This window comes from Macaca thibetana, chromosome 6 (assembly GCF_024542745.1).
Source record: "Macaca thibetana thibetana isolate TM-01 chromosome 6, ASM2454274v1, whole genome shotgun sequence".
Taxonomy (NCBI): domain Eukaryota; kingdom Metazoa; phylum Chordata; class Mammalia; order Primates; family Cercopithecidae; genus Macaca; species Macaca thibetana.
In genome coordinates this window covers 68,522,038-68,534,952 of record NC_065583.1, presented here as the reverse complement: position 1 = coordinate 68,534,952, position 12,915 = coordinate 68,522,038, and the positions used below count along the sequence as shown (strand labels likewise).

Here is a 12,915-nt window from a genome sequence, read left to right as displayed (position 1 = left end):
TCAGGGACAAATGTAGGAGTTGGCCAATGGGATCACCACATTTCTGTTTCCAGCTCTAACATGCTCTGATTTTTCTAATGATGCAGGCTCCTGACTTCTCCCATTCAGCCACAAGTCTACCATTTGGCCATTCCTCTGTGCACTGGCACTTCCCTGTGAAGGAGGGAGGGAGAAACTGGGGCAAAACTGTGCCATCTTTCCACATGTCTACAGCTTTGATTAGAGCCCTGTGTGGGGGCAAGAGAGACAAAACTAATGGTTCAGATGAGAGCTTTAGATCGGCTCTGTATTATATGTACCGATGGCACCCCTGACCCTTCTCTTGGCTTAGTAATCATGAACTCAAATGCCTCCAGGAGCCAGGTAACTGGGCTAGTGCAGAACATCAGGGTGTCGTGGGCACTCGCACAGACCAGGCAGTGAAGTTCCTGCCCAAAACATTCACATTGCTATTGTGTTTTAAAACTGTGCTGGAAAAGACAAAACTATAGAGATAGTGAAAAGATCATGGGTGCCTGAGCTGAGGTGGGAGGACTGCTCGAACCTAGGAGTTCAAATACAGCCTTGGTAACAGAGCAAGACCCTGTCTCCAAAACGACAACAAGAACAACAGCAACAACAATGGTTGCCAGGGGATGGGGGTGGGGGAGGAATGAATAGGTGGAGCCAGAGAATGTTTGGGGCAGTGAAACTACTCTGTATGATACTATAATGGCGGACTCAAGTTGTTATACATTGGCCCAAACCCAACAATGTACAGGACCAAGAGTGAGCCCTGATGTATACTATGGGCTCTGGGTGATGATGATGTGTGACTGTAGGTTCATCACTTGTAACTAATATACTACCCTGATGGGGGATGCTGAAAATGGGGGAGGCCGTGCATGTTGAGGGTTGGAGGCATATGGGAAATCTCTGTACCCTCCTCTCAGTTTTGCTGTGAACCTAAAAAACAAAGTCTTAAAAAAAAACAAAACAGAAACTGTGCTGGCTGAACAAATCACTAGTTTGCTACCTGTACAGCACAGATCCACGCTCTTCCAAATATTTTAAAAGGAAATCTTACGCCAAACCATACAAAATGCTATTCTAACATACAAACAAGATTAACGTGGAATTGGATGAAGTGGGCAGAAGTGGGAGACGCTCAGAGTCCCACCCTCCAACCCCACTGCCGAGGCCCAGAGAAACTCCTCCAGCTTCCCAGGGCACAGTTTGAAAACCACTGGCTTAAAGCATCTGTGAATGAAAGGATGAACAAAATGAATGCCTGTGACATCAAGAAACAAAGAAAAGACCCACAATCACAGACCCTGTGGGTGCACGTCACAAACGAGTTCTTGCTTTGCTGTGCGGCAGCTCTACAGCATGATGGGGCCGTATGACGGGCCAGCTGCTGCCGTCAGCAGAATGCAAGGGCGAGGCTGAACGGGGAACTGCTTAAAATCAAGCCCGCCCTCAGCACTACAGAGAATGGGCAGGAAATGGGGTGGACCCATTCCGCAGGCCAAAAATCCCTGGAACTCCCTCCTGTCATTTCTCTGACAAGCTTCACGTCTCACTTCTCTCCATGAATAAGACATTTTACATATATCTCACCACTGACCGCTCTTTGGAAGCAGGCATGACATTACTGACTGGCTCATCTTATAAATGTATACATGAGCTTCCCAGTATTAGGTAAATACAAAGCATTTCATTATTGATTTTGAATATTTAAAAGGCAGATTTAGTTAAGCTCTTTCAGCTCCTACACCAAATAACTGCACTGAGTAGGTACATGCCTAATGAAAGGTACCTTGTGAGGCCTGAACAGGTTTAAGACACTCCTCTGATACCAACTGGAAATACAAAGATTGACTTTTTTCCTTTAATTTATCGTTTTTCTTAATACGTATATTAATTTTAAAAAAACCTGACAGCAGGCCAAGATCAGTTTAGGATCTGTTTCATATGAGGAGTAAAGTTTTATGGTTCAGTTAAAAGACCTGAAAAATGAGGTTTCTAATGGAAATGCTGGCAGAGTTTCTACTTCTGGGCTGGGCTGGTAATACTATTAAAAAAAAACCAGAGGGAGGAGCAGAGCATGGCTCTCCATACAAATGAAGGCGTGCTCCTTTGTTGGATCACTTGGATATGAAGCAGGAAATTAATACCCAGGATACTTTCCTTCCTTCAGTTTTGCTTCAGATTCCTGTGCAAATCGAAACTGAAGGAGGAAACACATGTGAGTGTGCATTGCAAAAGTGAGCCCCCAGGCAAGAGGGGTGGAGTGGGGAAGAAGGACAGGAGGGTGCATTCAGAAGGTGCCTGGATGGTGACCTCCTTGCAGGGTGTATCCTGGATGGACAAGTCCTAATGGAAGCTCACAGCGGAAAGCCGGTCCATGACAGAGGCCTGGCCACACACATGGGAATGCCTGGCCTGCCCACACCACCCATCTTTGGCTCTGGAGTGACCTGGCCACCTGGGCTTTCTGTTTACTTGCTATTGCCTCTCCGAAGGCTAAGGGGGTGTCTGGGGCTTAGCTCTGCATGGAGAGATGGCCACCTTTCTTCTTGGGTCTCTCTTTCCTCTTAGCACTGTTTCTGCCACAGTCCTCACATCACTGCAGGCTCAGAGCCACAATCACTGGCCACATTTTAGCAAATGCTGCTGCTTCCTAGAATGACACGCTTGTGTCTGTCCCAGTTAGATACTCCTTCCACCTTACTCAAAATTGAGGGATAGAAGTGAGCGGGCAGTACAGATCTCAAGGTACAGGTTAGGCCAACAGGGCACAGGATCCCCGGGGCTGGGGGAAGGGCAGGCACAGGAAAGCGAGGTGGGTGAACATTCTGTGATGCTGACACGAGCAGGGTGTGATACTACTTCTTCTTTATTTGTAAGACACCTGGAGACCTGGCAGGGGAAACCCATGTTTCAAAACTACTCAAAAGCTGGGCGCAGTGGCTTACGCCTGTAATCCCAGCACTTTGGGAGGCTGAGGCAGGTGAATCACCTGAGGTCAGGAGTTCGAGACCAGGTTGACCATCATGGTGAAACTCTGTCTCTACTAAAAATACAAAATTAGCTGGGCGTGGTGGCATATGTCTGTAATCCCGGCTACTTGGGAGGCTGAGGCAGGAGGATGCTTGAACCCAGGAGGTGAAGGTTGCAGTGAGCCAAGATTGCACCACTGTACTCCAGCCTGGACAACAAGAGCAAAACTCCACCTCAAAACCAACAAACAAAAAAACAACTACTACTCAGAGATAAATTTGGAGAAGCTCAGCCAATGAAACGAGACGAGGTGAAGGCCATGTGGCAGCAGCATGCGCCTTGACAACAGGCATCAGAGGCAGCTGTGGACACGCCAGCCCCTTTCATCGATGATGCGGCCCCAGCTCCATCTGGCCCCACTGTCAGCCCAGGAGAATGCAGCTCCTAAGAAGGCTTGTTTGTTTTAACTTGTCTGCTATTCTGTCTCCACTCCAGTTCTTGCTGCATTCAACATAAACAATTTACCCACTCAGTCATGAGGAAAAACGAAAAACACACTTGACAACCAAATTTTGTGTTGTCAGGAGATGATTCAATGCCAGCCGCCGAGACAGGGGCAGGAGCAAAGGAGGCAGGGAGACAAGAGGAGGAAGAGGGACTCCGGAGACACTTACCAGGGGAGGACCCCACGCCCGCCGCTCGGAACTGCCCCAGGATGAGGCTCTGCTCACTTTCCGCCAGTGCCAGGAGGAGTTCATAGGCTTCGATGCACTGCTCGCTGAAACAAAGCACACGCGGCCTCAGCCCTGGCAGGGAACAGCGGACACCTTCAATGTGGCGCAGGTTCCTGCACAGGAGGCAGCTCAGGTGCTGTCTCGGCCTCACTCTCCACACAGGCAAGGAAACCACCCATGAATATTCCCAGGTCAAGGCCAGTGGCTTGCTCTTTCATTTGGCCTTTTTATTTTTAAACTTTTAACTTGGTTCTGGAAAAATACAACAGAAACAATAAAGGTGGGAGAGGCAAGTGTGTCATCCCTTCAGTGACTAGCTGAAAGGACCACGTGATTCCCTTGTGGTAGGCCGCTCCAGGCAGTCCCGCTGAGCCCGCACCCTGGTGTCCACACCCTTGTGCTGTCCCCCATTCGCACTGTACCAGGGTTGGTCTGTGTGACCAAAGCGACAGTAGGTCACTTCCAAAATAGCTTACTAAAAATCCCTGACTTCCATCTTGGTCATTCTCTCTCACTTCACTCTCTCTCAGACCATCCTCCCTGGAGCAGGCCAGCTGTCGTGTCTTGAAGACTCTCAGTCAGTCCTATGGAGAGGTCCACATGGGGAGGAATGACTAAGGCCTCCAGCCAACAGCCATGTGAGAGAGCCTTCTTAGAGCAGATCCTCCAAGCTCCCGCTGAGGTCTCAGATGGTACAGTCCTGGCTGACAGCTTGACCAGAATCTCACAAGAGACCCTAAGCCAAAACCACCTACTAAGCCACCCCAGGTTCCTGATCCTTGAAATTGTGATGCAGTAAGTGATTAGTCATACAACAATAGGTAACTAATATAACATCCCACAAGGAGATGGTTTTGACCTAGACCTGCACTATTCAATAAAGTATCTACTAGCCACAAATAGCTATTTAAATTGAAAACATATTGAGTTAAATAAAATGAAAAAGTCCATTCCTCCATTGCAGTAGCCATACTTCATATGTTCAGTAGCCATACATGGCTAGTGGTTACCATATTGGGCAGTGCATGTAGAGAACAGTTCCATCATCACAGAAAAGTTCTATTGGATTCTCATAAAACTAGAAGTGCTTAAAATGTCTCATGAAACATTCTTAGGCCTTCACAAAATCTCTGACAAGAGTTTGAGTTTGGATTTCTAGGAAGAGGAAACATAGTCACTCTTTTTTGTGCCCATCATTCATTGGGCAAACAAGGTAAAATATCAAAGAACAGTTCCTTTCCTGTAGCCTGAGACCCACGTGGCCCACGTCCACACAAGAGGTGGAACATATGCACAGCATCCTCAGGGGCCCAGATAACATGCCTGCAGTAGGAACATTTCCTCTTTAAGAAAGTAACCATCTAGCTTCTTCAAGCTGAACAGGGGATGTGTTGCCTCATTTAGTCAACAATTTGTTTTGATTGCCTTTATTTTCACTGTCCTTTACTAACAGTTAAGACAAACAGCTGAAATGCTAGACCTAGGTGCTTCCAGTTCCTAGTTTCAAAGGCAGTTCATATTCCAGACATGTGAGGACACTTCCTTATCCAGGTACTAATGTGGAGAAAGACCTTTCTGCTCAAAGGCAGATTGTGGGTGGATAGCAGCCAGCTTCAAGGGTTATCACAGATGAGTTATCTGCTTGCTTTGCTGTTTGTAAACCAGAATGATTGCTTTGTAGCTTTGGTCCCATTTATTTTGCTTTGATTATTTCTTGAATAAACAAGAATGTTTCTTAAAACAATACCAAACTTTTTAGAGGATGCTAAGTGTACGATACAGTCAACTACTCTGAGGCCTTGGCAAATACGCTTAAGTGGTAATGCTAATAAAAGAAACCTATGATGATAATAATAAGGGATAGTTTTGCAGCTTTAAACAAGCGGTAATTTAAAAACAGATAAATTTCAAAGTGATGAGGCAGAAAAAAAAAAAGCGGTCCATTCAAATTACAACTTGCTCACCAATGAGTGAAATGTAGTTATTTAAACTGGCTTGTTCTCACGACAAAAAATCAGCAGCATGCCTGAAGAGCCAGGAAAATATTCATATCCTTTGACCTACAGTTCCTGCTGCCGGATTTTATCCAGAGGAAAATATTCAAAAGAATGAAGATCTTATCTGCATTAAATTATTCATCATAGAATTATTTTTAATATTAAAAGTCTAAATGTCCTTTAGAAAAGTGAGTAAATTAACAATATAAAAACTTGATGGAGGGGTTACAGCCGTTCAGAATAAAGAGAGGCTATTAAAAGCAACATTTTACAACTATGACAAAGAAATAGAATGCACTAGATTTATAGCAATGTAAATTACATATGAATATGAATAAAAATCTGCAAGAACAAATGAACATGTAACACACCAAAAAAATCGATATTTTGAGTGACAGTACCTAAATGAAATAATATTTAAGAGGAATATGCTAGGAGAAATATACCTGTTTACTAACATCATATTCATTACTCTTAGCTATCTGCTGGTCCAAACCGCCAGATATGCCTTCTAGAAGCCTATTTCCTGCTTTTATTCTGCAGGTTACTCTGGATGCATTTCTACCCTGAAGTAGCTCCAAACATCCCAGTGTGTGCCTTGTGCTGTTTTCCTACCTGTACTGTAAGGCCAGCCTCAGCGCTGTGGCGTTGGATTCGTATTTTCCCACCAGCATGCTCATCCTCTCGGCATTGCTTTTACATTCCTCCAGGGTTATAGTCAGGAGATCATTTTGGGATTTGAGGTGCTCAATCCGGCTACAAAGGGTTGTAACAAAAATCAAGGGTTACAATTAATTTGCCAATATTTCAGTTGTCTCATTTATGTTCAGGCCAGAAAAGCATGCTAGGATGTGGGCTTGTCAGATTAGCAGCTGACACAGTATTTTGTCAAAGAAGCAACTCTACATAAAAGTATCACTAAACTCTGTGTGAATTACAAATAAAAAATAAGCCCCCTGGTTAAAAATAAGACCCCGAGCCATTGCCACGCTCACTCCAGGTCTAGCATGAGCAGGGCACAGTGCTAGGCTCTGGAGATATTCCAAGGAAAGAAGACAGCTGTGCAACCTCCAGGTCCCTACCATGTGGAACGCCTGGTGGGCTTAGATAAGTCACCCTCCACATGCAGGGATGAAAAGCAGCATCACAGCAGTCACGGCTATTTGTTAAGCCTTTGCTTTAGTGATTCTCCCAGCAGCCCTTTCAATTAAGTATTGTTATTCCCATTTCAGATGAGGAGATGGAGGCCCAGAAACATTAAGTATCTTGCCCTGGGATTTGAACCAGATCCCGTCCTCATAATCATAAACTACAAAGAGAACCAAAGGATGAATCAGTGAGTGAATAGGAACCGCCCCGGCGGCCTTTAAGTGGGAAATGGACCAGGAGCTGTGGACTGTACCCAGAGCTCCTTTCGGGTTACACAGTCTAGCAGCTCTAACTAGTGCTAGGATAAGCATTGGGAACTTGAAGTTTTACAGGATTCAGAACTGTAGACTCAGGGCAAATGAGTTTGTGGCAAAGTCAGCAAACAAATGAATAATATAATCCTTCAGCTTCTCCATTTTCCATCTCAGGGCACAGATGCTCTTGATGCCACAATTCATTTTCCATGTGACACATCTATTTGTAGTACTCTGACCACTAAGTCTTAAAGAGAAAGAGCTTCACACACACAAACTGCAAGTGACTTGAAATGTTAAGGGGTTTGGAAGCCATCAGCTTCAAGGAAAAATCTTAGACTCACGCCTTAGAGCAGAATATGGAGACATTTGCCAACATGGAAGATACTTGGTGAGTGTAGAAGAACTAAGATCACTGCCAGGCTCTGGCCACTCCGAGGTCATTTCAAGGTAAGGTGCTGTAAGAATGCTTTTCTGCCCCTGTTCACGTTAAGACTTCTTGAAAAGAGTCCCTATTCTCTCATTTACTTTTCTTTTTTTTTTTTTTTGAGACGGAGTCTTGCTCTGTCGCCCAGGCTGGCGTGCAGTGGCCGGATCTCAGCTCACTGCAAGCTCCACCTCCTGGGTTCACGCCATTCTCCTGCCTGAGCCTCCCGAGTAGCTGGGACTACAGGCGCCTGCCACCGCGCCCGGCTAGTTTTTTGTATTTTTAGTAGAGATGGGGTTTCACCGTGTTAGCCAGGATGGTCTCGATCTCCTGACCTCATGATCCGCCCGTCTCGGCCTCCCAAAGTGCTGGGATTACAGGCTTGAGCCACCGCGCCGGCCATTTACTTTTCAGCTTGCTCCAGTCTATAGTCCGTCCCTGCTAATTAGATAAAGCCTTTACCCAACTCATAGACCTCCATGTGGCCAAGCCCATCTCAGGGCCCTTCTCAGGCAACACCTCACTGACCTGTTACTCTTCCCTTCTTAAAGAGCTCCCCTCACTTAAGCCAGGGTGGGTCTCTGCTGGTTTTCTTCCTGCCCTAGCAGCTACTTCCTCTCAGTCGCCTTTGCTAGACGCTCATTCTCTATAAAATTGGGAAGGCTTGGCATTCTCTTGGGGCTGTCCCGGGGACCCCTCTGCTATCGACACTCCCACCCTAGGGGCGATTTCTTTCCAGTCCCATGACTTTATTAGGCAGGTAAGATCCACTGGCACCCAACTTTCTCTAGCACAGAGCCTGCCTGTGAGGGCCAGGTTCACATACCCAGCTGCCTTCCCGACATTTCCCTTTGCTGTCACATTGCTACCTCCAATGTAACATTCCAAAGTGGGATTCTTGATTTTCCCTGCACCTCATCCTCCCTTATCTTCTCCATCTCAGTAAATGCCAACACCATCTACCCAACACTACACGCCAGACCAAGCTTGTCCAACCTGTAGGCTGCATGCGGCCAACACAAATTTGTAAACTTTCTTAAAACATCACGAGATATTTTTGCAATTTTTTTTCAGTTCATCAGCTATCATTACTGTTAGTGGATTTATGTTCGGCCCAAGACATTCCTCTTCTTCCAATGTGGTCCAGGAAGCCAAAAGATTGGATGCTCCTGCACTAGACCTCTGAGAATCTTTTTTGAGACCATCCCTTTTTCTCATCCAAGTGGAAACCAGCTGCAGTTTCCACTGCTTTCAGCACCGCATATGTCGTACGTGAAGCCCCTGGCCCCATCCCGCCACAGCTACCCTCGTGCACTGCAAAGATCATGCTGCTTCCACTCTTATCTCACCCTTCCCATTTTCCACACCCGGGTGAGCTTCCATAGTGTCAATCAGATCTTGTTCTTCCACATTAAAAAACCCTTTAATGACTTCCAATTATACTTAAAGAGTAAAATGTGTCCATGGCATCAAAATCCACATCTGAGCCAGCCCCTGCTCTGCCACCTCATCTCGTGTAGCTTCTTCCCCTTACTCCATTTCAGTTCCATTGGCCTTTGGACAGCTCCTCTTTCAGGCCTCATGGTTGTTAAGTGGCCATAAGAATATCAGTTTGCCATATGGCTGCTTTTTTTTTTTTGTAATCCATCTCAATGTAAGCCTCCCCTCTTCAGACACCTTCCCTGACTACCCATCGAAAAAATCAACCCTCCCTCAGCTTCTGCTGGTGTCCTATTTATTTCCTTCTTGGATCTTTCTTATCATCTTATTTGTTTTCTCCTTGGTCTATTTTCCCTAACAGAATATAAGCTCCATGAGAGCAGGGACCCCATTATCTGTTTTACTTTGCTTTGCGTGCCACGTAGCCTAGCATATAGTAGATGTTTAACACAGATTTGTTAGAGAAGGAAAACATTTTGGTGGGTACAGATGTCACCCCTCCCCTGCCAATCATGAAGCTAAAGGCTAACATACTTTGAGAGTAATAGGCCTCCAACTTTGAGGTAGGTAGTTAAAATAGCAGACATCAGGATATACTGGTAGCTTATTTCTAAGAAGCCCCAGGTTCCCGCAGCAGCTAGGATCACAGAGATGACAATGGAGGTGAGGTCAATGGGTAAGGGTTGGAATTCCATCTCAGCTACTTAATAGCTCTGGATTTAAGACAAGTCACTCAACTTGGGACTTCAAAGTCTTTGTTTTCTCATTTGCAAAACAGGACTACTCTACTCTCACAGGTTGAGGATTAAGTGGCTGTCTGTGAGAGCCCTTTGTAAGCTGTTAAACACCACAATAACATGAGCTACCAGCAAAATATTTCTCCCTTCTTTGGTCTCTCCTGGGTGTATATAACTGAGTAGAAAGCAACTCCCCTATTCAAGTTCAGCCACAAATCCAACTTGTTAAATCCCAGAATCTGTAGAGAGGAGATCCTCACTAAATCGAGGTCCCCCTGAAGGCATCTAACTTCATTAAATTGCAAAGGGCATATCTGATTCAATTTTTAAGCACTCCCAGGCCAGTGATAGTGAGAAGACGGCTTCTTTACTGCCACTAAGTAATCATCAGGATTATCACTCTTAAGTATTCTGGATTTAATAAGGAAACCATTTAATTTCAAGATTTAAAATGACCTAGATTGTCAATTACCTTAGTTCTCATGAACTATATTAAACAGCTTCAAATCAGGGAGGACTAACATGATAATTCAATTTATTCTGGTTTGCCATACACAAGAGGAATGGAATTAAGCAATGGTGGATGGGGAAGGGTATCCCTATTTCTTCCTGGTTAGCTCATAAGCCTTTCAAATTCTTACAGTGCTCTTCCACTAAAGATTGGTAGGTCAAGGCAGCCACACCACACTCAGATGCGACTCAACAGTCCATTCTGCCACTGCAGAACCAATTCTGAGGCCAAGTGGTTTCCATGGTTTGGCCCTAGTCCTTCTCCTTTGCTTTGTTAGCAACTCCCTCATCACTGGCATGACACATAAGAGAGTCTTTGCCAACCGGCAAAAGGGCAAACTGAAACCACCTCTTTTGAAAGACTTGAAAAGAATCCATATAACGGGGTATACGGTAAAATTACTCTAGGTAGGGCAGTTAGGATAGGATGTAGGGACCCAAGACTGAGCACATTTGCAAAAAGCATAAATAAAATTAGGCAACCATCAGGAAGGGCAAGGACAGATAGACCAGCATGCCTGGTCCATGTCAGGAACGGCCCTACCAGATTGCCTTTGCTGGTTCCAGTAGCTCCAAGTGCCCCTGAGATGCTGACTCAACATTCCAGAACTTCCTTCTGTGGTTCTCTGCAGCACAGGCCTGCATGCTTGGCAGTCACCTGTGACCTACTGCCATTCTGTAGGGCTGCTCCCAGGACTCACTATGTAATGTGCAAGGTCCAGTGTGAAACTAAAAAAGCGGAGTCCCTTGTTTAACAGTATTAAGAATTTAAAATGGTGACAGCAGAGCAGTGAAGCAAGCATGGTACCTTTCTAAGCACAAGGCCCATGTGAATGCCCAGGTCACAGCCATGATGGCAGCTCAGACTGTTGGGAGCACTCCTCTGAAGACCAAGGTGGTGGGAACTTCCAAACCCACCAGCCTGACAGTATTGCTCTGTCATAATACGTAAGCCACCTTGAACAGATCTTTGGAAAGAGAAGTGAGGAGCAGCAGCTCCTCCCTGCCCCAGGATCAAATCGATAGGATCTCTCCTCACCTATTTAGCCGTTCTGTTTCCACCTCAAACTCTCTAATCTTGCTTTCTGAGATGGCAGATCCGTGTGAGTAGAGTGTTTGGAAAATCTCTTGGATGTTGGAGCAGTCCTGAAGTGAGTGGGCCAGATGTTCTGCCACACTGCTGGATACCTGCAAAAAGAAGTATTAATTCCCCTTTGGAACGTGTCACTTCAGAGATGCTGGTCGCCACGCATGTTTTGTATGCAAAAGAATTTAATTCTCAAGATATTCCTTGAGAATGGGGGACTGGGAGGATGGTTACCCTAATGTTTCTCAGTTTGTATGACAGAATCCTAGTATGAAAAGTTAACTAATAAATACTATAAAAGCAGTAGAAGAAAAAAGAAAACAGGATCAAAATATGACTCCCTCCCCAAGCACGTGGCGCTGGGCAGCCAGGATGGGGAGATCATGCCTTCCTGGAGTTCCTAAAATTCTGAATGTTGAACAGAATCAGGATTTCTTTCCCCTATCCTGAATTCCTTGCTACTCCAGGTCACTGTTTTTGGTTTCTGTAGCCCAGGAGAGGGGCTGACTCCTTCATTTTTACATTTTGGCTTTGGCATGGAATCTGAATACACGCAATTTTTGCTCAGTGTAAAATTCTAAATTAGGGCCTTAAAATGCTATTTTAAGGCTCTGTCTCTGAGGATCAAATAGCTGGCTCTCTCAGCCTCATCCCCAATCCTAAAAGATCCCTTAAAGAAATGAAACTAATGCTTTTCACCATCCATCAGCTCTTACAGTCCCAGGGGGTTGCCTGACTTCACAAATGAAAACTCTGGGACTAAACTGAAGGTTCTGGTCTTTCCTACCACTGGGTTAGGCTTCAAAGACAACATTCCTCCTCAGTAGAGAGCACATCCCCTTTCAAGATGGATGTGCAAAAGGCAGAGTTCTTTTAGAGCTCTTCGTCTCTGGGGTAGCAGGGTGATATAAGACAGATACTTCAAGACTTTCATCTATATCACCAAGAACTGGACCTAAATCATTTCATTCTGAATGGTTTCAAGGAAAGGAAAAAAAATCTCCCCTAAAGCTGAAGAAGTAATTCACCATATGGATGGAAATCATCATACACTGTAATTTAATCCTTTGGAAGGAAATCAGGTGTGATTTACTATTATAACTGGTTTATTGGAGATAGACTTGGGAAGTTATTCTGTCATCTATAATCAATTGTCTGTGTAGCTCTACCGGGTACTTTCTTGCCTTGCTTCTTGTGAACACTCACCCCTATGCTACTGATTTCTGAGCCCAGGACTGGCCGATCAGATGATGATGATTCAGACCTTGTCTTTGATAGCTTCACCCTCTCAGCAATCTTAAAAAAGAAAACAAAGCATTATAGAAAACTACCCACCACTCCCCAGATAAACTGTTGGGACTGTTTATACAGGGCTGTTTAGCCATGTCAACTAAATGATTAAAGAACTTGTTAAGAACAGCTCATTTGTCCAATTTTTCTACCACCAGCTTAAGCCAGGGCCTTTCAACTTCAGCACTGCTGATATTTTGGCTTGGATAATTCTTTTTGTGGGGATCTGTCCTGTGCATTGTAGGATATTTAGCAGCATCTCTGGCCTCTAGCCACAAGATGCCAGTAGCACTCCAATTGTGACCATC

At 45.0% G+C, this 12,915-nt stretch overlaps 2 protein-coding genes across 3 annotated transcripts in view; both read right to left on the bottom strand.

Moving 5' to 3' along the window:
* The window catches only part of REEP5 (receptor accessory protein 5), an 806,416-nt gene that overhangs the window by 182,570 nt on the left and 610,931 nt on the right, over positions 1-12,915 (bottom strand). The window lies entirely within an intron of this gene.
* MCC (MCC regulator of WNT signaling pathway) overlaps positions 1-12,915 on the bottom strand; it is a 475,168-nt gene that overhangs the window by 45,329 nt on the left and 416,924 nt on the right. For both annotated transcript variants that reach the window (XM_050793047.1, XM_050793048.1), the window contains 4 exons: positions 12,524-12,613; positions 11,270-11,418; positions 6,329-6,469; positions 3,657-3,760 (listed from right to left, as the gene is read on the bottom strand). In XM_050793047.1, coding sequence (XP_050649004.1) covers positions 3,657-3,760; positions 6,329-6,469; positions 11,270-11,418; positions 12,524-12,613 — 484 coding nt within the window. The remainder of the gene's footprint in view (positions 1-3,656; positions 3,761-6,328; positions 6,470-11,269; positions 11,419-12,523; positions 12,614-12,915) is intronic.